The following is a 25,792-nucleotide window of genomic DNA, read 5'->3' as shown; positions in this document are numbered from 1 at the left end:
TTATTAAAATTTATATTCAGTAAAATTGCTCTTTTTGGGTGTAAAGTTCTGTGAATTTAAGCACCTGTCTAGACAACTGTAACCATCACAGAAATTAGGACACAAAACCTCCTTCCATCCAAACGAGTCCCTTGTGCTGACCTTTTGTTGTTGCACATTTCCTTAGCCTGTAATACCTGGCAACCACTGACCTGCTCTTCATCCTTGTAGTTTTACTTTTTCCAGATGTCACACAAATGGAATGATACAGTGTATGAACTTTTGCACTGGCTTATTCCACTTAGCATAAGGTGTTTGCTCTTCACCCATGCTCTTGCCTGTATTAGTAGTTCATTTTGTTATACTGCTGAGTTGTCAATTGATTATGGATCTTAATTATATCAGTTTTTCCATTTCTGCAAAAAGGGCTATTGGGATTTTTGAGTCTGTAGACTGCATTGGGTAGTATTGCTGTCTTAGTCTTTGCATCCAGCAATACAGGCCATATTGCCACCTATCTAGGTCTTTAATTTATTTCAGCAAAGTGCCATAGGAGTCAGGCTTGCATTTCTTGTTTAAATGTGTCTCTAACCATGTTATTTTGATGACATTGTAAATGGAGTTGTTCTCTCTCACTCTATTTTTTAAAAATATTTATTTTTTAGTTGTAATTGGACATAATACCTTTATTTATTTTTATGTGGTGCTGAGGATTGAACCCAGGGCCTTGCATGTGCTAGGTGAGCACTCTACCACTGAGCCACAACCCCAGCCGCCTCCATACTGTTTTTTATATTGTCTTTACTAATTTAAATTTACACCAACAGTTTGTAAGACTTTCTGTTCCCCCACATCTTTGCCAGCATTTATTATTATTTGTGTTCTTGATGACAGCCATTATGACTGAAGTGAGATGGAATCTCATTGTATTTTTGATTTGCATTTCTCTGATGGCTAAGATGTTGAACTTTTTAAATATACTTTTTGTTTATTTGTACTTCTTCTTTTGAGAAGTATCTATTCAGTTCATTTGCCCATTCATTGAATAGGTTATTTTGGTTTTTGGCTCCCATGTGAAACCAAATGTGACTGGTCCCATCTCTGGCCTCAGAGGAGGTTCCCTGATCTTTCGATTTCAAAGAGTGGGTCCTCCTCTCCACCCTGAGTCAGGAATTGTGTCAGAGTCTCTCCCCTGAGTCAAAATGGTCTCATGAGGCCATCACCTGCCCAGGCAACACAGGGGAAGAGATATAAATATGCTTGGATTTTGGGCTCCCAGAGTAGTACAATAGGATTGTTCTCAAGATAGCTCCTGACTCTAGCCATTCAGAGTTCAATAGGAGATGCAGTGAACTCCTCTAAAAATAGCTTGCTGTTCATTCATACTCCAGGTCTTTGATTTATTTAGGCTGTATGTCTGCAAATTGCAGGCTTCTGCACTAAACTAGGACTCTCTCTCTTTCACCTTCACCTTATCAAAGGGAAGAATGTCCCTTTTTTAGCTGTGGTGCCAATTGTTCTCCATAGTTCTTCATATTCAGATATAATCCTATAATGCAATATAGTTCTGGGATAGGCCAAAAAATTAGTTGCTAAGTTTAGTAAACACACTACAACCTTAAGTGAGAGGTAAAAGAGAGGAGGAAAATATTGGGCAGAAAGTAGAAAGAGAGACAGAAAGGAAGAAATAAAAGAGACCAAGAGAAAGATAAATACAAGAATAATTTACACCAAGGTAGAAGGGAGAAATAGATGAATGGTGTGTATTTGAGATAGTAGCAAATAATGCAAGAGAATGAGTTGGGGGTAAGAGAAGCAAGTATAAACTAGAGCTAGGATAACAAAGATAGGAGGATTGATTCCAATTAATGCTTTAAACCATTAGATGAAATACATTCAAATGGAGTCAAAGCACAATGTTGGCTGTTGGATTAACAATTGCAGTTCAAGTTGAACAGTCATTTTTATAATCAAAGTTAACATTAGAGTTGTTTGTTGTAAAGCCTATCAAGGTGAAGAAATTCTTGTTGACTCTTGGTTTTGATTTTATTGCAGTTTGGACATTTATATATCTTCCTGGTTATTTAAATTAAGATTAGCCTCAGGGAGAACAGAGAGAGAGGGCTGCCTTGCAACCTATGGCTCTGCTCACTGCTTTGAGTCTTACCTTCTTTTAAATTATTATTTTTGTTTATCACTATTAACTTTTTTTAAAAAAATATTTATTTATTTATTTTTAGTTATTGGCGGACACAACATCTTTGTTTGTATGTGGTGCTGAGGATCGAACCCAGGCCGCACGCATGCCAGGCAAGCACACTACTGCTTGAGCCACATCCCCAGCCCTATCACTATTAACTTTTAGTTGGTTTTGGTGTAGAGAAAGCCTCTTACATCATTGTTTATTTTAATTTCACTTGGGCAATCTAAATATAAAGATATCAGTAAATAGCAGAGTCAGCACCTGTCTCCAGAGAATATTAGTGCATTTTTCCTTATTATTTCATTATGAAGCAGCTGGGTAACTTTTTCTAGTCTCTGTTGGACATCTGAAGTAACTATCTCCTGTTATATTTCAGGGTTTGGTGCTAATTGGGATAACTTCTACTTAAAAGAAAGCCCAGATGATGACTTGACTTTGGCCCACGTTATGGGAATGTTTTTAGTTACTGCTTTCCTTTATGCCCTTGTGACCTGGTATGTAGATGCTGTTTTTCCAGGGAAGTATGGTGTGCCCAAGCCATGGAACTTTTTCTTGGACGTGAGTTCTAACGTTTCTGTTATTTAGAGAAACCCCAGCCCTTATTACGCATCTCATTTATAGATGAGTGAACACCATTACATTTGACATCCTCCCCTTGGTGCTTTACCTTGTTGTACTGATACTTTTTTTCCTTCTTGACTAAAGCCATTACGAGTTAACTTTGTAACATGTACAATATAATAAAGGATTTTTTTTCAAAAGAAGTCCCATTTGAATGAATACATGATGGTTTTCTCATAGACCCTAGGGATGAATTATGCCATATATCTTCTATTTTTTCTTTTTTACTTGACATAATAATTGTGCATATTTATGGGAAACAGTGTAATAATTCAGTGCACATATATAATATATAATGATGAAACCATAGTATATAGTATTTTCATTTCCTTAAACATTATTATTTCTTTGTTTTGAGAACCTTTGAACTCCTCTCTTTTAGTTCTTTATAAAGTATGCAATAAATTATTGTAAACTACATTCATTCTACTATGCTGTAGAACACTAGAACTTATTTATCCTGTCTACCAGTATTGGGGACCTATTATCTTGCCTCCTCCTCCTTCTCCACATTTTTTTCTAGCCTCTAGTGACCATTTTGCTAATCTCTACTTCTATGGAATCAACTTATTTTTAGCTTCCACATATTAGTGAAAATACAGGTCATGTGTCTTTTTGTGCCTGGCTTATCTTACTTAATATAATATCTTCCACTTCCACCCTTGTTGTCAGAAATGACAAGATTTCATCCTTGTTACCACTGAATAACATTACATTATGAATGAACCACATTTTCTTTATCTATTCATCCATCAGTGGAAAAGCTTAGTTGCTTCCATATCTTGGCTAATATGAATGGTGCTGGGATTGCTTAATCATATATAGTTCTGATTGTACTGTTGTTGAGGAACTTTATGCTTTACATATGGCTACACTAATTTATATTCTCAAAAATTATGTATGGGAATTTATTTTTCTATGCATATGCATCAGCATTTTGTTATTTTTGAACTTATTGTAATATCCACATAAGTGGGTAAGATGATGTCTCTTTGTTTTTGTTTGCATTTTCCTAATGATTAGTAATATTGAACATTTTTGTTGGCCATCTGAAAGGACTAAGACTTAAAAGGTTATTTTAAATTCTTCATCAAGTATGTAATTAAGTGAAACAGAGTATTTTCCTGTTAGTATCTTAGTGGTGAAGAAAAAAACGACTGTTTAGTATAGTTTTGTGCTTGCATTTTGATTTGTATTAAAGCACCAGCAGTTTTACCTACCATTGCTTTTATTCCTTTGGTGAAAATGTCAACACAGAAGAAAAGACAAATAATGTATTTTAAGAAATATTTTATGAAAATAATTTTGACATCATAGATTTATTGAAAGGCTAATCTATAGATCTCACATCCAAATAGACCTGATTCAGAGTGATATAGTACATTGTACTGTGCCGTTTTGTGGTGATTTCTTTTTGTCTCTCTTCATATATGACAGCATTTTGAATAGCATGTTTGTTCTGTGGTTACGTTTTAGGAACTAATATTATAAACAATTTACTTCCAAATTTATAATGATGAAACCATTTATAATGATGAAATTTCCAAATTTAGTTTCATGTTATCTGCTATCACCCATCTCAACACCAGAGTGATGTGAGCTAAAGAGTTTTCAAGTCATAAGCCACTTCATTTTTCAGTGACATTATGATGTTTTTGTTCTTTTAGAAATCCTACTGGTGTGGGGAACCACCATTAGAGAGTGAAGAAATTAGCGAAATTTCTGATATATTGCCAAGTGATTATATTGAACCTGAACCTGTTGGTTTAGCGACTGGAATCAGGATTCAACACTTGCGGAAGGTATTGTTTTACAGGTCTCTGTTTCTTGATAGACTTAAAAGTTAATCTTCTAGGGCTGGGGCTGTAGCACAGTGCTAGCACATGTGAGATACTGGGTTCTATCCTTAGCATCACATACAAAATAAGTTGCCATAGTTATTTGCTGGGAGCCATTAGCCAAGTAGGTATGACAATTTCCTTGCCAGCGTACCCCATGTTGCTGACATGTTGCAGTGACATTGAATGTAGGTGACCTTGCTCAAGGACCAAGGCAGATTAGGGTGTTCCCGGTTTTAAGATAATCGTGTTTAGGGCGTTCCCAGTTTAGGTTCCAGGTTTAAGGTTTAAGATTATTCCTGCTGGGAATAGGGCATATCCTGCTGCCTGAGTTCCCCTTGAGTTCTCACGGGATTCAGACAATATATTTTTTGAGAGATAGAAGCCCAGAGAACGTGGATTTGGGAAGAGAACGTGGATTTCCCCAGAACGTGATTGTAGACGGCTGGTGTGAGTTCGGGAATAAAGAGTTGCTGTTTGAATCTACAAGCTGTGTGGTGGCTCGTGATTGTGTGCCCAGCCAGACTGCGGCAGTTATTTTATATGAAATGCATGACAAAAAAAGAAAAAAAAATGACTAGGTATCTGAAGTTGTACAAAATTGTGACCAGTAACCAAGAGTAACAACATATAAAAGATTTTAACCTAGAATATGATATAAATATTGGTGCTAGCAAACAAAGTTATAATAATGATTGATATGTTAAAATGCTTTAACAGGCACAAAAATATGAAAATATAAAGAATAGCAGAGAAATAGAATAATTAGTAAGTATATAAATATGTATATAAATAATGGAAAACGATGATTAACTTATATGACCTAATTGATGTATTACATTAAAAAATGCAGAAAGCACATTATTCACCAAGTACATATGGAATATTTTTTAAAAGATAATAGGTTATCCATAAAGTACTTCTCAGAATAAATTAAACTCAAACATAGTCTCATTTGCTCAGGAGGCTGAGGCAGGAGGATTGCGAGTTCAAAGCCAGCCTCAGCAAAAGTGAGGTGCTATGCAACTCAGTGAGATCCTATCTCTAAATAAAATACAAAATAGGGCTGGGGATGTGGATTAGTGGTTAAGTGCCCCTGAAATAAATCCCCAGTAACAGAAAAAATTAAAAAAATTAAAAAAAAAGGTTCACCCACAACTAAAAAATATATATTAAAAAAGAGTAAAAGAAAAAATAATTAGAAAATCTCAAATGTTTATTAAAGAAAAGAGGATATTAGAAACTAGAACATATTTTGAAATGAATAATATGAAACAAAATATGTGCAACTAAATCCAAATAAAGAAAGAAGGCAATGTAAGGGAAAACTAGACACCACAGATAAAGAAGATATAAAATAAAGAAAAATTAACATAAGTCATTTATCTGGCAAGATCAATAAAATGGATACCTCCTAAAAAAGACATTCAAGAAAAAATGAAAATACAAAATTATCAATATCAAGTTTGAAAAACATAAGATGCAATAGATCTTACAGATATTAAAAAATAATAAAGTGTTAGAAACATTCATGTAAATACATTTGATAATCATGTGAAAGGTAATAATAAATTTAAAAGCATAACTTACCAAAATTGGCAGAAGGAAGCATAGAAAAAAGAAAAATCTATCTTATAACAACTGAATTGCTTTAGAACAGTTAGCCTCATTGATGAATCTTCCATATAGTTAAACAATTAGTTAAGAAACCCTTATAAGATCATTAAAAGAAGATAAAATTCAGTAACCAAATTGTCTCGTGTGCATAGATATAAAAATTCTAGACAAAATATTAGCAAATGTACTTCATCAATATGTAAAATGGATATTACATGATGACAGGGGAGTACCTGTCTGGACTACAAGGTCTGCTTAAAATTTGAATTTCAATTAGTTAATTCACCACTAGAAAAAAGGGTAGACATATTATTAGATATCAAAAAATACATTTAATATAATTAAACATACATGCCTATTTTAAAAATAAAGCAGTTAACAATGAAGATTAGAAATCTTCATAGATGTAACATGAAATGTATTATCTTAACCATTTTAGAGTATGCAGTTCAGTGACATTTAGTACAATCACAGTGTTTTGCAACCATGACCATTTGAATATGGGTATTTTAATCATCTCTAATGGAAAGACCAACCCATTAAGCAAGCATTCACCACTTTTCCTTTCCCTCTGACCTTGGAAAACACTAATCTGCCTTCTTCTATGAATTTTCCTAGTATGGATAGTTTATGTAAATGGAAAAATAAAATGAGGTCTTTGGTGTCTCACTCTTTTCACTTAGCATATTTTCATGGTTGGTTTATGTTATAGCACTGATCAGACTTCATTCATTTTTTGTGGATGAGTAACATTTCATTGTAAGTTTTTACCACATTATTTTTTCCATTCATCAGTTGATGGATACTTAGATTGTTTACACCTTTTGACTATTGTGAATAGTGCTGCTTTGAACATTGTTGTACAAGTTTTTGTTTGAATTTATGTTTTCAATTCTTTTGATTTGTTCCTGAGAGTGAAATTTCTGGGTCATATATTGATTCCGTTTTTAACTTTAGTGAAGAACCACCAAATTATTTTGCTTGACTGCAAAAATGGATATACCATTGTACACTTCATGAGAATTTCAGTGTTGCTACCTCTTGCTAAAACTTCTTATTGCTGCATTATAATTATACATAACAGTGGGATTTGTTAAATTCATGCACACAATGTAACAGTATAATTTTGTCAATTTCATTCCTCTGCACCTCCCTTTCCTTTTACCTCCTCTCTCCATGGTCCCCTTTCTCTACTTGAGGGATCTCCCTTTTGTTTTCACAAGATACTCTCACCTTTTTTTTTCTTTATTTCCTTTATAGTTCCTTTTTTAAAAAAATTATAAACCATCATGGTGGGTAGGAAATACTATTTAATTTTGGTTTTGATTCATACTTCCTTAAAAACTATTAATAATAATCATATTTCAATATTCTTTGATCATTTTGTATGTCTTCTTTGTATTAACATCTATTCAAGTACTTTGCCAATTTTTAATTGGGCACCTTTGTGTTGTTGATTTGTAGTTGTTCTTTATGTGTTGTGAATGCTGCACCATCATCAGATTTATAATTTGCAAATATTTCCTCCTGATCCTTAGGTTATCTTTTCTCTCTTAATGGATCCTTAGAAACATTCTTCTTCTCCGCCTGTTTGTTAGGCTCTGATAAAGTTGTTTTCTTCAATGACAGGCATTTTGTTTTATAGAGAACAGAACACTTTTTAGCTGCTTGCTGGAAACAGGAAATTATTTTTTCCCCTAATCTTCACCATGAGAAACCACTGGGGTTTTTGGCAGTTAAACTAAAGAAAATTTGCAGATCTCCTTTGACAGAGCCCACAGGAATATTTAATTCTTCAAATTAGTTTACACAAAGTGTCCAGCAATTTGTCAGTTACCATTTACATGTTCCTAGAAATTGTTGGCCCTAGTGACCTTTATTCCCAGGAAACTGTAATTCTTTGTATTTATCTGCCTCTTCAGTTTTGGTGCATAGTTTGCGTTGTGACCTCAAATTTTCTCATGGATCTAAGAAGTGATAATTTTTTAAAGCATTTTTCCCCTAACAATGAGAATGAGTGTGATCACTTCCAATATCTTTTTTTAAAAATTTATTTATTTTTTAGTTGTAGTTGGATGCAATACCTTTGTTTTATTTTTTTTTTATATGTGGTGCTGAGGATTGAACCCAGGGCCTTGCATGTGCTAGGTGAGCACTCTACTACTGTGCTATATGTTGGAGCAGACTGTTAACATCAGTTAAGCATGCTAAATTTTGGCTTTTAGCTTTAAAAGTATATAACTTGAGAGAAACTTACTTTCTTATATGAAGTGACATCTTTGGCTAGTGTTTAGTAAATGTCTAATCATATATCTTTAGGTATATATCTATGTATGTGCATGCATGCCTATTTTTTCTGTTTTTGCTAAAGCAGGTACAACGTCTGTCTGGCTCATAAATGTATACATAGTACTTTACATAATTTATGCCACATAACAAGACTTGACGATTACTTATTGAATAAATGAATGAATTGATCAGGAGTGATTAGTGACTGATGAGTTTTAATAGGTGAAGTATAGAGTGATGTCTAAGGAAAGTCAATCCCCAGTTGCTGGTGTGTATATCTAGGTATATAATGGTGCCCCTCCTGGAGATAAAGAACATAGCAGGAAGAATACATTTTCAGGTATGGTTATGAGTAGAGTTTGGAATGTGCGTAGAACAATGAAGTATGATAGGTTTCCAGCAGACAAACCTGCAACATCGAAAGACATTGTGCAGAGCAGACAGTGACTTCACCAACTTCAAGATGGTAACTGGAACAAAGGGTGACTGAATGAGATTGTTTTGGAGGAATATGCAAACCTACGTGAAGGACTATTCATCCATTGCTTCTAAGTATTATTTATTTCTTTCACTATTTAATCTAATTTTAAAATTTTCTTTGATCCTTACATTAATTATCTGACTAAAACTCTTGTCCTTTATAAGTAATAGTAATAAATATAAAGCTAGTATTTGCTTTTTTATAGGAATTCACATTTGGGGGTGCTACTGTAGTAGCAGTGAAAAACTTGTCTTTGAATTTCTATGAGGGACAGATCTCTGTTCTTCTAGGACCTAATGGGGCAGGAAAGACCACCACCTTATCCATCCTTACAGGTATGTATTCAGGGTCACCAGTGGTAAAGATACAGTGGATCAAGCTCTGAGGCTTTATGTAATTCTTGATAGTGACATTATTGTCATTTAACTGATACATACAGTTACTGACTAATTAACTCTCTTCTTTAAGTACAAATCATTTACTATAAAATTTAAAAGTTAGTATTTGTTTTTATATATCAGGTGCATTAAACTTATCCTTGTTTAGTGTACCATTCTTATTGGTCAAAAGAAGGGAGAGGTACATTTCACAGCTATTCAGACCAGGATACCCATAGGACAGAAAAGAAATAAGAATGACAAAAATGGTTCTGGAGTTTCAGGCAAAAGCCTAAAGTGAGACTGAGTTTCTCTTTGTGAGTCAACTCGAATGGTCATAATTTTGAAGCAAGAAACAATGAAAAATAACAATTCTTATCTTTGAATTCCTCCTGAACCTCAGTTATAATTCTGTTTTTTTTTTTTTAAGAATTGCTTTATAATCGATGTCACATAATTGTTAGGTGAATCGTTGCCAGAGTTGTAATCAGCATAGTATCATTGCCACTGACTAAATGTTTCTACATGTATTATCACATTCCATTTTTATATATGTTTGGAAGTTGTCCTTAAAGATAATGGTCCCCAAATGTATGTTCATATCCTAATTTTTGGAACCTGTGCCTGCCACCTTATAAGGCAAAGACTTTGCAGGTATGATTAAGAATTGTTAGATGATCTTACATTATCTTGGTGTGCCTCAAGTGCAAACACTAGTGTTCTTTAAAGTGATAAGCAGAGCAACATAACAGGCTGAAAAGCAGAAGAAACACAGAGGAGAGAAGGCTGTGTAGCAACGGAAGCAGACGGTGATGCTCCCACAGCCCAAGGAATGCCAATGGCCACCAAACCTGCAAGAGGCAAGGAATGGATTTTCCTCTACATCCTCTATTGGAAACATGGTATTTCTGGCACCTTTATTTTGACTCAGTGGCATGGATTTTAAGCTTCTGGCTTCCAGAACTATGACAGAGTAAATCTATGTTATTTTAAGGCACCAAGTTTGTGGTAATTTGTTACAGCAGCCACTGGAAAGCAATACACTTGTAATCTAAAAATGCATTATGCATCCTTCTGTGTACATGTATTTATTGATAGCCTTCTCTTCATTGGAATTGGCTGAAGGTTAAAGGGACAAGTTAAGGGGATAGTGAGAATAAGTATGGACCAGAATGTCCAGATTTGTATTATCTTGAAGGACACTGGCTTTCTCTCATGTGTGCTGGGAATTAGGGCAGGTGAGTGTTATCTGCCGAAAGCTGCATTCTTGCACACACACTGAGACAGTTGCTCCTTGGGATGCTGGTCAAAGAAGGAACAAAGCAAACTAAAAAAATTAATGATGCATTACTTCTGTAGTCTAATTTATAAAAACCCTCTCCCTGTGGCGACTGGTGCAAATCAGAGAACCATGGGAGGGAAGCGCTCACCTTGGCAGCTGCCCCTGGAAAAAAACATCAGGAAGGAAAGGAGGTACTACTTTCCAGTGAGTCAGTAGAGACACTGTGGAGCAAAGGTGCATCTGTCCAGTCTGTCACCATTGAACTTTCTGGTAAAGAATCTGTCTAGCTCGTTATCACTGAACCTTTCCTATAAATATTTTCAGTAAACTTTATATCTCATATTCCATCTCTGGGTATCTTCTTTGGTCTCTCAGCTAGACAGAGGCTTCCTGACCTCTACTTTAGCACAACTGGGCTGTGAAAGTTGCAAATAGTATGGCAACCCTGAAAATCAGATCTCCCTTTACCCTGGGGATTACCAATGGGTTTTGTTGTTTGTTTATTTGGTGACTTTTCTAAATTCTTTGATGTCTTCATTTTTTTTTGTGCACGATAAATATAGTCTGTTTTCTATTATCTTAGCAGTGAAATAGTGGGTTTTTGTTTTGTTGTTTGTTGTTGTTTTGTAGTAATAGGAATTGAACCCAGGGCCTTGTATAAGCTGGGCTAAGCACCCTACCACAGCCGTGTGCCCAGCCTGGTAAGCTAGTGTAAGATCACCTGAAAAGTCTGCAGAGAAAGAGGGCAGGGGCAGGGATGGGGGGGTTAGTCTCACAGTCTTTGCATATTGCCCCTCTTTGGAGCACATCGTCATTGCCTTGAAAAGCCATTTGTCTTCTACCCTTACTTGAGTAGAGTCTGAATATCAGTCAGAGATAAGAGTTAGGGCCTTCTTATCAGATCTTTTCTTATCATGGGTCCAGCCGTGTGTACATATACAGAAGTCTGAATTTCTCAGTTTACATAGGACTCCTAATTCTCCCTTGTATCTTTTCCCCCAGCCTTATTTCCCCAGACTTTTAAGTCTATTTGCTTCTCCAAACTTCTATCTCTTCCCCTAACTTACTTCAGATAATCCATTGACCTTTAAATATTTGGGAACATGCCACCCAGGAAGTTGCCTCAGCCCAGGGATATTTCAAGTTGGGCAAAATAAGTTTTCCCATAGTTCTTTGAGAATAATGATCGTATTATTTCCTTTGGCACTTACAAACAAATTTATTTTGTTTATGGCCTGCTGTCTTTATTGCTACTTCTGATCTTGGAGTTGGGAGATGGCAATTTAGAAATTGAAAATGACACACGCACTTTGCTACCTCAATCCAGCAGAATTTTTCTTCATTAAGATTTTCCTGGGCCAGGCACAGTGGCGCATGCCTGTAATCACAGTGGCTCAGGAGGCTGATATAGGAGGATCTCGAGTTCAAAGCCAGCCTCAGCAACTGTGAGGCACTAAGCAACTCAGTGTTATCCTGTCTCTAAATAAAAATACAGAAAAGGACTGGGGATGTGCCTCAGTGGTTAAGGGCCTCTGAGGTCAATTGTCACCCCCCGGTTATTTTGCTGCAGCCAGACTGCGGCAGTCAATTGCTGCTACCAATAAAAATAAATAAATAAAAGATTTTTGGGGTTTCTATATTTTTTATTAGATCCCAGAGTTCTGCAAAAGTTGATTCTGTCAGGTTTTATCAATATATAGGGTTTGTGTGTGTGTGTGTGTGTGAAGGGTTAGAGTCCTGGATTTCCTTACTCTACTATTTACAGTGATGTTACAGTTCTGTTAATTTTTATAAATACCCTACAGTGATTTATACAAAGCAGATAGCAAGTACATGTTTGCTGAATTTGAGTTTTGTGAATCCTCAACACACATTTGTATTATTTTATTCTGAATTTGACTTTAAATAATGGTATTTAATATAAAGAACCACATTGCTTTGCTTCACCAAGATTTGTAACCATATCACCCATCTCAAAAGAAAATAACTTTATTTTATATATTGAACCTTTTAACTGAACTTATTATATAATATCTATAATAATATTACATATTCATCAACAGACCAAACTTTCAAAACCTTTTTATTCCATTAAATTGATGAATAAAATAAGCCAATATTAAAACTGCTTTTTTATTTGAATTATCTGATAACACTAATAGGTAAAGCTATTAGTTCTTTAAGAAATTTCTTCTTCTTATAGTAGCTGAACATTTATAGCTATCTCTTCATAAGAAATCATGGAATAAAAATTAATTTTGATTCATCTTTTGGTCTAAATAAAAAATGAGTCTTCATGAAGAAATATGTAGGGGCTAGGGTTGTGGCTCAGCGGTAAAGCACTTGCCTAGCATGGGTGAGACCCTGGGTGCGATCCTCAGCACCACATAAAGATAAATTAATTAATTAAAGATATTGTGTAGACACATCTTTTATAGCTATAAATATTAGGGTTAGTAGTATTAAAATAGATTCTATGTATAAAAGCAGATTAATTTTCCCCTAGCTTTCATGTGGTCCTTGGTATGATTTGGGACCCCACTGTGGATAAAGTATTTGATAAAATTTATGTAAATTTATACTTTCATCTCAACTTTCTTGAGAAATGGGCAGAAAGCATTTCCTTTTTCATTATATATATATATATATATATATATATATATATATACCATTTTTTCTTTTTCTTAGTTTGTCTTCAGAAATATTTATTTTAAAATAAGAATCACAACAAACATGCAGGAAAATTTGACATAATAGCCCTGAGATGACTACTCTTAGAAAGGCCTGTTTGTAAGAATGACCCTTGGCTAGCACCCGGGAACTCAGGTTAGGGGAGGGTTTATACAATTACCTAATAAGAGTTGTTCACAGGGCTCAACATGTTTGCATGAACAATGTGATTTATGCTAAATATCTGCTTTCCTTTTAGGGGTCTAGAAATAGTATATGTGCTAGACAGAAGCTGCCTGCCTACATGATCAATCCCCAATAAAATACCTGGGTGCTGGGCCTCTAATTTTCTTCTCTGGTATACATAATTTGAGCACACACTAAAATGTGTGGTTAAAACGTATTGTTGGAAGAATATATCTTGTATGATTGTACTGCAAAAAAAGATTCAAAACTATGTACCTGGTTTCCTCCAGAGTTTGTCCCACATGCTTCCTGCTAAGCTATAATAAATTTAGCCATGAGTATGACTGCATGCTGAATTCTGTGAGTCCTTCTAGCAAATCATGGAAACAGGGTCATCTTGAGCAACTGTATGCCAATAAATTTGGTAACTTAGAAGAAAAAATGGACAAATTCTTGGACATATACACCTTACCAAGAGTGAATCATGAAAAAGTGGGAAATTTGAACCAACCAATACCCAAGTAAAAAGATTGAACCAGAAATGAAGACTCTTATTTTTAAAAAAGCCCCAGATGAGATAGCTTCACTGATGAGCGCTACCAAACATTTAAAGAAGACTAATACCGTTTCTTAAATTAATTTCTAAAACCTGAAGAGGAGAAAACTCCTCCAAACACATTCTATAAAGCTAGGATTATCCTGATAACAAAATCAGACAAGGACACAATAACAACAACAACAAAAGAAAACTATAAGCCAATATCCTTCATGGACATGGATGCAAAAATCCTTAATAAAATACCAGCAAAGTGAATCTAACAGCCCATTAAAAAAATTATTCACTGAGATCAAGTGGGACTCTTCTCAAGGAGACTAGGATGGTTCAGTATATGCAAATTAATAAGTATGAAACAACACAGAATGAAGGACAAAACTATATGATAATCTTAATACAGGAAAGGTATTAACTCTGAACAAATTAGGTATATAAGAATCATGTTTCAATATAATAGAGGCCATTAATTATAAGCCAACAGCTAATATCCCACTGAATAGGGAAAAGCTAAAAGCTTTGCTTTTTCTGTAAGATTTAGAACAAGAATGAACATGTTTATGAATTTATTGAATGTACTAGAACTGGAAGTCCTAATTAAAGTGTTCAAGTAAGAGAAATAAAAGGATATCCACACTGGAAAAGAGGAAGCCAGATTTTTCACATTTTTGGATAATTTATCTAATGAAGAAAACACTAAAGATTTCGCCACAAATCTACTAGAACTAACACATTCAGCAAAATTTCAGGATGTAACATCAACATACAAAACTGAGTACCATTTCTGTACATGAAAAGTGAATTATTTGAAAGAAGAATTTTTAAAAATTCCATTTATAATAGTTATGAAAATACCTGGGAATTAATTTAACCTAAGAGGCAAAAGATCTCTACAGTGAAAAGTGTAAAATAGAAAAAAATTGAAGAGGACACATAAAAGTGGAAAGACATTCTGTGTTCGTGTATTGGGAGGATCAGTATCTTTAAAATGTCCATATTTGCCAAAGTGATGTAAATATTTAATAGTATACCTTTCAAAATAGCAACAACATCCTTTGCAGATGTAGGAAAAACAACCCTAAAGTTTGTATGGAACCACATGCACACGTGTGCGCACACACAAACATGCACATACACACCAGGTAGCCAAAACCATCTTGAGGGAAAAAAAAGAATGAGAGATTTCATACTACCTTAGGTCAAAATACACTACAAAACTGTACCAAACAATATAGCAGTGGCATAAAAACAGGCACACAGCCCAATGGAACAGAATAGATGTACAATCAGTTGGCATCTAAAGCCAACTGATTCAGAATGAAAACAGAACCCCTATCTCTCATCAGCTACAAAATCAACTCAAACCTGATTAAATATTTAAATGTTAGACGCAAATCATGAAAATAGTAGAAGAAAACATGGGGAAAATATTTTAGGAATGGGTAAAAAATTTAGACAAGACCCCAAAAGTACAGGAAACAAAAGCAAAATATAGAAATAGGATTACATCACACTAAAAAGCTTTTGCTCTGCAAAGGAAGCAGTCATTAAAGTCAGGCATCCTAAAGAGAAAATATTTGCACAGTATTCGTCTGACAGGTGGTCAATATCCAGAATATATATGAAATGTCAAAAATTTTTTACTGCAAAAATTAAGCAATATGATTATAGAATAGGCAATAGTCATAAATAGACATTTCTCAGAAGACATACAAATGGTCAATAGGTATCAGAAAAATGGCAAATAAAAAAATCACAAGATATCACCTCACCCCCCAATAAGAATGGCCTTATCAAAACACTAAAGATACAGGTGGTAAGGGTTTATAGAAAGGGGAACTGTTGGTAGGAAGGTAAACTAATGCAGTCATTATAGAAAAAAGTATGGATATTCCTTTAAATATTAAAAATGAAACTACCATATGATTTAGCAATATCACTGGTTATGTATCCAAAGAAAATGAATTCAATCTGTCAGACATCTGTGCTCCCGTGTTTCTTGCAGCACTATTCACAACAGTGAAGAAATGGAAAACAGCCTAAGTGTCCATCAACTGGCGAATGGATGAAGAAAATGTAGTATACATGCACAATGGTGCTTAGATCATAATGTGGTTCCCATGTGTTATCAAATGGCTGATAGCTGTACTAGAACATTGTAATGCAGCAAATTCTTCAGTTACAGTACTCAGATATTTCAGAGTATTTTATACTCATGGAGAGTATAAGATTAAACAAAGAAAGGGAAGTTTTTTTAATTTCCCCATCACCAGATTATAACCATTGATATTTACTAGACATCCTATGTAGGAGATATTGCTAATTCTTTTACATCTTCTACAAGTACACTGTGAAGTTTAGGTGCTAACAAGTTCTCTTTGGGTACCCTTACTAAAACTAAGCTCCTGTCATGTCTTTGCTTCATTCTAGGTTTCTATCTTCCTACTAGTGGAAAGGTCTACATTAGTGGATATGACATCTCAAAGGAGATGGTTGAAGTCAGGAAACATCTGGGCTTGTGCCCTCAGGATGATATACTGTTTCCAAAGTTGACAGTATCAGAACACCTTTATTTTTACTGTGTGGTGAGCAAGAGATATGTATATTCTTTTCTCTCACTTTTTCCACATGTTTCTGACAGTGTGACCAAGGACCAATAGCATTATCTTTATGGGAAGTTCATGCTTTGAGGCATCATTCTTTTATCAGAAAGGGAGACAAAGAGAAGGAAAAAATGTATGTGGATAACTGTTAGAAAATTCTGTAAAACTACCTTAGAAGCACCATGTAGATTCTTGGCTTCTCTTTCTAGATAAAAGGAGTACCTTCTCAGAAGCGTACTGAAGAAATTAACAAAATGCTGACTGCCTGTGACTTGATACACAAGCGTAATGAATATTCAGAGAAACTGAGTGGAGGAATGAAGCGCAAGCTCTCTATCATGATAGCATTTGTAGGGGGCTCCAAGGTAAGTAACAGTCAAAATGTGACCCCGAAGAAGAATTGATATGAATCCAAGTCTTTATTCATCTAGCTGATATAATGTGTCATGGGTTTGACATTATTAATTTTGCAGCTTATGGATTCCGTATCTTAGCTTAAATATGAGGCAAAGCATGAGTTAAATACGGCCTTGCAATTATTCTTTTGGTCTCTAGGTGGTGATCCTTGATGAGCCAACATCAGGCATGGATCCAGTTTCAAGGAGAGCCACCTGGAATCTCATTCAGCAGCATAAAGAGGATCGTACCATATTACTGACCACACATCACATGGATGAAGCCGATATCCTGGGTGACCGCATTGCCATCATGGTCTTGGGAACCCTGCAATGCTGTGGCTCTTCCGTTTTCCTGAAAAAATTATATGGTCGGTCTCCTTGTGATCAATTTTTGGATGCTGATACCTTAATGATAGTTTTCTTTACACAGACTTAATTTTATTCATTAGGTCTAATATATTTTACTTGTTTTTCATGACTCTTTGTAATGTAGATATAACCTATCTGTTCAATGATTTTTACCATTACTACCCAATAATTATATTCCAATTTTGAAAGTTCTCTTTATTGATTCCACAAGCATCATGTTTATTTCTTCCATATGATTTCCATTGAATTGGTAATTTGTCATAGGAATGAACTTATCCCTTCATTTCTCTGGTTGTACACAATGTAGAATCACATCATTTGTGCAATCATACTTACATCCAGTGTAATGATGTCCATCTCATTCTACCATCTTTCCTACACCAATGCTCCCTCCCCTCCCATCACTTCCCTTTACCCAACCTCAAAGTTCCTCCATTCTTCCCATGCCCCCCCCCAGGCCTTCCCTAGGCATAGCTAAAATTTCAACACAATAGGAAGCACAATGTGAATTGATGACCATAATTTCATATTGCACTTCTTTGGACAAATGTACTTTTTCCTTAATGCTATCTAACACAGTATACACTTTGATTACATTTATATGTCCTTTCCCGCTGGAAGGACATCATTATGATGTTTACTTTTTGGCTCATTTGTATCTAGAATAATGCCTAACTCATAAAAGGTATGCAATGGGTATGTACTGAATGAATCAGTTACTATTGACCATTGTCCTCCCCATTCTCAATTGCAGTTATAGAAAGAAAGGAGATTATATCTCAGAGGACTTTGGGGAACATAATCTCCAAATTATCATCATCCCTAGACTCTTGGAGCATGTTTTGTAAACTATAGAAATGCACTTCCCTAGCGTTGTAGCCAACTGAGTTGTGATCTGTTGTGTTTTATTCTCTGTGCGCCTAGAAAACCTGAACCATGGAGACTAAAAATGGTTTTTAAGGAGTATAAAATATTCAAACTGCTGCGGATGCTAATTCACAATAAGGTGGGGGGCACTAGAGAAAAATGGTAGCATTACCTTAGATTAGGTAGAGGGAATGGAAAGGAGGGGGGAGGAAGGGGATGTGGGGATAGGAAAGATAGTAGAATGCAACAGACATTATTACTATATATATATATATATGACTGCATGACCAATATGATTGTACAACATGTACACTCAGAAAAATGAGAAATTATATTCCATCTATGTATGATATATCAAAAGTGTATAAATGTATTTTACTGTCATGTATAACTAATTAAAACAAATTTTTAAAAAATTTAAAAAGAACATTGAGCTAAAATGAAAAAAAAGTGAAAAAATAAAAACACCACATTTTTCCTTTAGAGTTTACATAGTTTCAATTTTACTGATTGCATCCCCACAGTATTTTGCAGCATGATCCTTTGTTCTCTTGACTTTCTATAAATTGTTGAGGAGATTAATTAGATTCAGGGTGGGATTTGATCTTGTTCTTGACTTAGTGTTTGGAAACACTATTCATAATTGATATTGTGGTTTTTCCCTCTTTCTTTTGATGGTAATAATCACTGACTATCATGTCTAAGGGCATTAATTCATTCAGGGGATGCAAAATGGTGATAGTTTCAATATATTATCCCGTCCTCATTAATTAGATGAAATATCTCAATAAAGAGACAATTTATTAGACTTAAAAATAAACTGCTTGATTTGGTTTTATAAATTAATCTTTCAGGTGTGGGATATCATATAATCATGGTGAAGAGTCCTAATTGTAATGTTGAAAAAATCTCTGAAATGATTAAACGCCATGTCCCAACTGCCAGTATGGAAACCAACATTGCAGCTGAATTATCATTTATACTACCCAAGGAGTACACACACAGGTATGGGTTCAAAGAATGTTAGATGAGTGGTTTGAGATCACTAGAAATCACTACTATTTTTCTAGATTTCCTCAGACTTGACAAATGGATTCTTTCTAGTTGCCATCCTTGACAAGTACTAGTCACAATGTTGCTTCAATAAAGATTTCACTAATGTACTGAGGGATGCTACAAATGTTAGATTTAATTTAGCAGTGCCTTAATATTTTTAGTTCTATTTCTCGTAACTTAATGCTAAATTAGTGGTAAGATATGGCAAATAATAAATTTTCTTCTTGGTGAGTAAAGCCAACTGAATTCATTTTTTGTTTTACAAAGAGTTATTTCCTTTTTTTTTTTTTTTTGATTTCTTTTTGTTGTTGTTGTTTTGGTTTTTTTTTATAATTTTTTTTATTGGTTGTTCAAAACATTATAAAGCTCTTGACATATCATATTTCATACATTAGATTCAAGTTGGTTATGAACTCCCAATTTTACCCCAAATACAGATTGCAGAATCACATCGGTTACACATCCACATTTTTACATAATGCCCTATTAGTAACTGTTGTATTCTGCTACCTTTCCTATCCTCTACCATCCCCCCTCCCTCCCCTCCCATCTTCTCTCTCTACCCCATCCACTGTAATTCATATCTCTCCTTGTTTATTTTCCCATTCCCCTCACAACCTCTTATATGTAATTTTGTATAACAATGAGGGTCTCCCTCCATTACCATGCAATTTCCCTTTTCTCTCCCTTTCCATCCCACCTCATGTATCTGTTTAATGTTAATCTTTTCTTCCTGCTCTTCCATTTCAATTGTAATTAAAAAATTAATATTGATTTGTGAGAGTCATTGTGATATTTTGATAAAATGTTTATATTGTGGGATGACTTAGTCAAGCTGATTATCGAATCCATATATACTTATTTTTTATAGGGAAACATTTAATATCTACTCTTTAGCAGTTTTGAAATATACAACCTATATAATAAATAATAAATATCTATTATAGTCAACATTCTGTATAAGAGATCACTAAGGCTTATTCCTCCTGTATAACTGAAATTTTGTACCCTTTGATCAACACCCTATCATCCACTCCCTTAGCAAGCCTCTGGTAACCATCATTTTATGCATTCATTTAACTGTGGATACCTAGTTTTCTCCCATGTCTTAGTTACTGTGAAAAATGCTGCATTGAACATAGAAATGAAAAAATATCTCTTTGGGATACAGATTTTAATTTCTTTGAATATATAACCAGAAGTGGGATGGTTGGATCATATGGCATTTCTGGTTTTTGGTTTTCTGAGAACTTCCATGCTATTTTTCATAATAGTTGTAGTAACTTACAATCCCACCAATAGTGCACAAGGGTTCCCTTTACTCCACATTCTCTCCAAAACTTATCTTTTGTCTTCCTTATAGTAGCCATTCAAAAAGGCATAAAGTGATATCTCACTGTAGTTTTAATCTTTATTTCTCTGATTATTAGTATTGATGTTGGGCATTTGTAAGTCTTCTTTTGAGAAGTGTCTCTTTAGGTCTTTTATCCATTTTTGATTGGATTATTTCCTTGTTATCAAGTTCTCTGAGTTCCTTATGTGTTTTTATTTGGGGTATGAGTCCTTTTTGAGATGTAGAGTTTTCAAGTAATTTCTCCCTATCCATGGATTGTCTTTTCGCTCTATTGATTGTTCCCTTTGCTGTTCAAAGATTTTTAGTTTGATGCAGTTCCAGTTTTTAAAATTTTTGCTTTTGTTGCCTGAACTTTTAAGGTAATATTCAAGAAATCTTTGTCTAGACAAATGGTTTTATACTCTTTTTATTTCTAGTGGTTTCAAAGTTTCATGTCTTTTATTTAAGGCTTTAATCAGTTTCCCTCCATTGTCCCAGATGTGAAATGCCTATAAAAGTTACATCACTTACAGTAATTTTGGAATAATATTTGAATATTTTTATGTCCACATAATTGAAGTTTTGGAACTTACTGGTTTTTAATCCATTCTGAGATGATTTTTCTATATTGCTATAAAATAAGGGCTCCATTTTATGCTTCTGCATGTAGATATACAGTTTTCCTAACACTGATTATTGAAGGGACTCTCCTTTATCCATTTGGGTTCCTGACACTTTTGACAAAATCAGTTGGCTATGAGTATATGGGTTTATTTTGGGACCTTTGTCCTGTTCCATTGGTTTCCATTGATGAATGGTTATTTTTATTGCAAAACTAAGTTGTTTGATTGCTGTAGCTCTGTAATAGATTTTGCTGTTTCGTTTCAATTTAGTTGTCTGGGGTTTTTGTGGTTCCATAAGAATTTTGTGATCATTTTTTCCTATTTCTGTGAAAAATGACGTTGAGATTTGGTAGAGATTGCATTGAGTTGGTAAATTTCTTCGAGTAGTGTGGATGTCTTAATAATAATTCTTCTAATCCATGATCACATGTTGTGCCATTCCATTGTTTTCTGTCATGTACCATTTCTTTCATCAATGTTTTATAGTTTTCAGCATACAGATCTTCCACCCCTTTGGTTATAATTATTATTCCTATGCTACTCTGGATTTTTTTAATCATAAAAGGAAGTTGCGTTTTGTCCGCATCAATTAAGATGATAATGTGTTTTTTTCCCATTAATGTGATCCCAACAGATTTTCATATGTTGAACCATACTTACATTCTAGGAATGACCCAACTTAGTAATGGTGTATAGTCTTTTAAATATACGGCTGATGGGCTAGGGTTGTGGCTAAGTGGTAGAGTGCTTGCCTAGCATGTGTGAGGCACTGGATTTGATTCTTAGCATCACATATAAATAAATAAAGACCATTGAGAACTAAAACATTTAAAAAAATATATTGCTGAATTTGTTTTGCTGAGCATTTTTATATCAGTATTCATAAGAGATTTTGGTCTGTGGTTTTCTTGTAGAGCTTTTGTTTGTCTTTGATATCAGGATAATGTTTCCTCATAGAATGATTTAAGACAGTTCCCTCTTCTTGAATTATATGGGAAAATATTAGAACATTAGTATTTATTCTTCTTTAAATGCTTGGTGGAATTCATGAGTGAAGCCATTAGGATCAGGGCTTTTCTTTATTAAGTAGATTTTGATTACTGACCTGATATCCTTACTGGGCATAAATCAACTCAGATTTTCTATTTCTTCATGATTTCATCTTAGTAGGAATTGTGTTTCTAGGATTTTGACTATTTCATGTAAGTTTTCCAATGTGTTGGCATACAGTTGTACTCACTTCTAATCCCTTTACTTCTGCAGAATTTTAAATAATGTATTCACATTCAGTTCTTATTTTAGTAATTTGAATCTTAATTTTGTCTTAGTCGATTAACCTAAAGATTGGTCAATTTGAGAGCTGGGGTTGTGGCTCAGTGGTAGAGCACTCACCTAACATGTGTGAGGCACTGGGTTCGAGCTTCAGCACCACATAAAAAAAAATAAATAAACAAAATAAAGGTATTATGTCCATCTACAACTAAAAAAATTAAAAAAAAAGATTGGTCAATTTTATTGATATTTTCAAAGAACCAACTTTTGGTTTAATTGATTTTTTATTATTTTACATTATTTCATTTATCTCTGTTATAATCCCTGTATTCTTTCTTTTGCTAGCTTTAGGTTTGTTTTGCTGTTCTTCTGGTTCCTTAAGGTATAAAGGTAGATGGTTAATTTGATATCTTTCTTGTTTTTTTTTTAATATAAGCATTTGGTGGACATCTGTTATCTCAGTGACTTGGGAAGCTGAGGAAGGAAAGGGCAAGTTTGAGTTTGGCCTTGGCAACTTGGTGAACCCCTCAACAAATTAGTGAGACTCTGTCTCAAAACCACAAAGGGGACCTAGGGATGTAGCTCAGTGGTGGTGCCATTGGGTTCAATCCCTAGTACCAAAATAATAATCATGGTCATAATACTAGTAAATTTTCTTTCTTAACATCACTTTCTCTGTGTCTTATAAGTCTTAGAATATTGTATCTTCATTTTAATTCATCTGTAAACATTTTATAATTTCCCTTGTGATTTATTCTTTGATTCACCAGTTGCTTAAGACCGTATTTCACAATTTTTTTGATGAAATGTTTAAATTCTATGATCTCATTCCTTTTTGTGTATGTTCTTCAGTTATTTTCTTTGAGTTTAACATTCTAAAGTAATAACACTCTAACTTCTATTTATACCAGTTTAATTCAGTAATATATAAAAACTCAGCTCCTTTTTAGCTTCTTCCCCACACCTACCTGTTATTCACGCCAAACAATTGCATCCTTGTGCATTGTGTGCCCCAAAACATAATAATTCTTTTAAATACATTGTATCTTAAATTATATAGAAAGCAAAATGTGGATAAATGAAGGTTACAAATAATACTAGCTTTTAGAATAATTAAGTGTATATTCATTTCTTAAATCATGTGCAAAACAAAGTTATTACAAATTATTGTAAAAATAATACTAGCTTTCACAGTTGTTCATATTCATCTTTATAAATGTTTTTTTTCCATATGTCTCTGAGTTCTCTGTAGTATTTTTCCATTTCACCTAGCAGAATTGTCTTGAGCATATCTCATAAGGCAGGTCTAGCATTAATGAACTTCCTCAGCCTTTGTTTTCCTGAGAATGTTTTAATTTTTCTTCACTTTGGAAAGAAAGTTTTGCCAGATACAGGATTCTTGGTTGACTTTTTTTCTTTTAACATTTTGAAAACATTGGTCCATTAATGGCCTTCTGGTTTTTAATGATTTCTGTGAGAAATCTACTGATAATCTTATTGAGGATTCCTTGTATGTGATAAATTGTTTCTCACTGCTTTCAAGATTCTCTCCTTGTCTTTTAAAAATTATTGGCACATAATTATTCAGAATAGTGGGTTTCATTGTGGCATAATGTACACATGCACATAACATAATTTAATCAGTTTTATTCCTCAGTACATCCCCTTGCCTTGCCTCTCCCTCCCTCCCCCGATCCCCTTCCTCTACCCTACCTGTCTCCCTTCTATTTTCAGGAGATTCCCTTTTGTTCTTTTGTCTTCTAGTTTCCACATAAGAAAGAAATCATATGATCCTTGACTTTCTGCTTCTATAACTTGGCTTTTGTGAATTGTGATGCTGTAAATAGGAATATTCATATGTGCCTGTAGACTCTAGTGCATTGACATTTTTCTTTTTGGATAAATATGAAGGAGTGGTACACCTGAATTTTCTGGTGGTTCCATTCCTAGTTTTTTGAGAAACCTTGATAATTATTTCCACAGTGACTGTACTAATTTACAGTCCCACCAGTGTATAACTTTTCCTTTTTCTTTGCATTCTCATCAGCATTTATTGTTATTTGTATTTTTGATGACTATCATGTTAAGTAGGGTGAGATGAAATATTAGTGTTGTTTTGATTTCTACTTCCCTGATGGCTAAGATGTTGAGTATTTTTTCACATATTTATTAGTCATTTGAGAAGTCTGTTTAATTCATTTGTCCAGTTGTTTTTTGTGTTATTTGTTATGGGTGTCCTCTGTCGGAGGAGTAGCTGGAAAAGATTTTCTCCCATCTTGTTGCGTGCTCTCTCTTCATAGTGTTGTTTCTTTTTCTGTGCAGAAGCTTTTTAATTTGATATTATTTCATTTATTGATTCTTGGTATTTTCTGGACTATTGGAGTCCTACTGATGAAATTATTGCCTGCATCTGTATTTTATTCTAGCACTTGCAAAGTTTCAGGTCTAATTCCTAGGCTTTTGATTCATTTTTAGTTGACTTTACTGCAGGGTGAGAGATAGGGAGGGGTCTGTTTTTATTCTTCTCCATATGTGTGTCCAGTTTTCCCAGTACCATTTGTTAAAAAAGTCTTTTCCTCAGTGTACGTTGGGGCACCTTTGTTAAGCATCAAATGACTGTATCTGTGTGGGTTGGTCTCTCTGTCTTTGATTATATTCCAATTGTTCTAAATATCTGTTTTTATACCAGTACCATGCCATTTTAGTTACTATGGCTTGGCAATATATTTTGAAATCAGGTATATGATGGCTCTACCATTTCTCTTATTGCTCAGAATTACTTTGGTTATTCTGGGTATTTTGTTCTTTCACATGAATTTTAGGACTATTTAAAATGTAATTTGGTATTTTTATGGGCATTTCATTGAATCTGCTTTTAACTTTCAGTAATATGGCCATTTTAATAATATTAATTCTGTCTACCCATGAACGTGGAGAGTCCATACTCTAGTGTCTTCTATTTCTTGATTTTTGACCATATGATTTTACATGTCTATTTGTATATCTCTTTTGAGTTCATCTTACTTGGCATTCATTGAGTTTCTTGATGTTTATATTCCTCAAATATGGGAGCACACTTCTGGAGGTACATTCGCATGGTGTTCTGAATTGCTTCACCAGTTTTGATAAGTTTGGCTTCACATTCTCCTAAAGTATAGGAGCCTTTCAATTAGCT

At 34.2% G+C, this 25,792-nt stretch overlaps 1 protein-coding gene across 1 annotated transcript in view; it reads left to right on the top strand.

The window, feature by feature from the left end:
• The window catches only part of LOC124093513 (phospholipid-transporting ATPase ABCA3-like), a 134,432-nt gene that overhangs the window by 58,285 nt on the left and 50,355 nt on the right, over nt 1-25,792 (top strand). Inside the window, exons 10-16 of the mRNA XM_046445981.2 lie at nt 2,559-2,740; nt 4,471-4,605; nt 9,234-9,363; nt 16,527-16,681; nt 16,909-17,064; nt 17,255-17,465; nt 19,188-19,338. Of these exons, the coding sequence (XP_046301937.1) occupies nt 2,559-2,740; nt 4,471-4,605; nt 9,234-9,363; nt 16,527-16,681; nt 16,909-17,064; nt 17,255-17,465; nt 19,188-19,338 (1,120 nt within the window). The remainder of the gene's footprint in view (nt 1-2,558; nt 2,741-4,470; nt 4,606-9,233; nt 9,364-16,526; nt 16,682-16,908; nt 17,065-17,254; nt 17,466-19,187; nt 19,339-25,792) is intronic.

This window comes from Marmota monax, unplaced genomic scaffold (genome assembly GCF_021218885.2).
Source record: "Marmota monax isolate L192 unplaced genomic scaffold, Marmota_monax_Labrador192_F-V1.1 WCK01_AAM20220418_F8-fsc00035, whole genome shotgun sequence".
Taxonomy (NCBI): domain Eukaryota; kingdom Metazoa; phylum Chordata; class Mammalia; order Rodentia; family Sciuridae; genus Marmota; species Marmota monax.
Note: the sequence above shows the minus strand (reverse complement) of the source record. Positions and strands in the feature narration are given on the sequence as shown.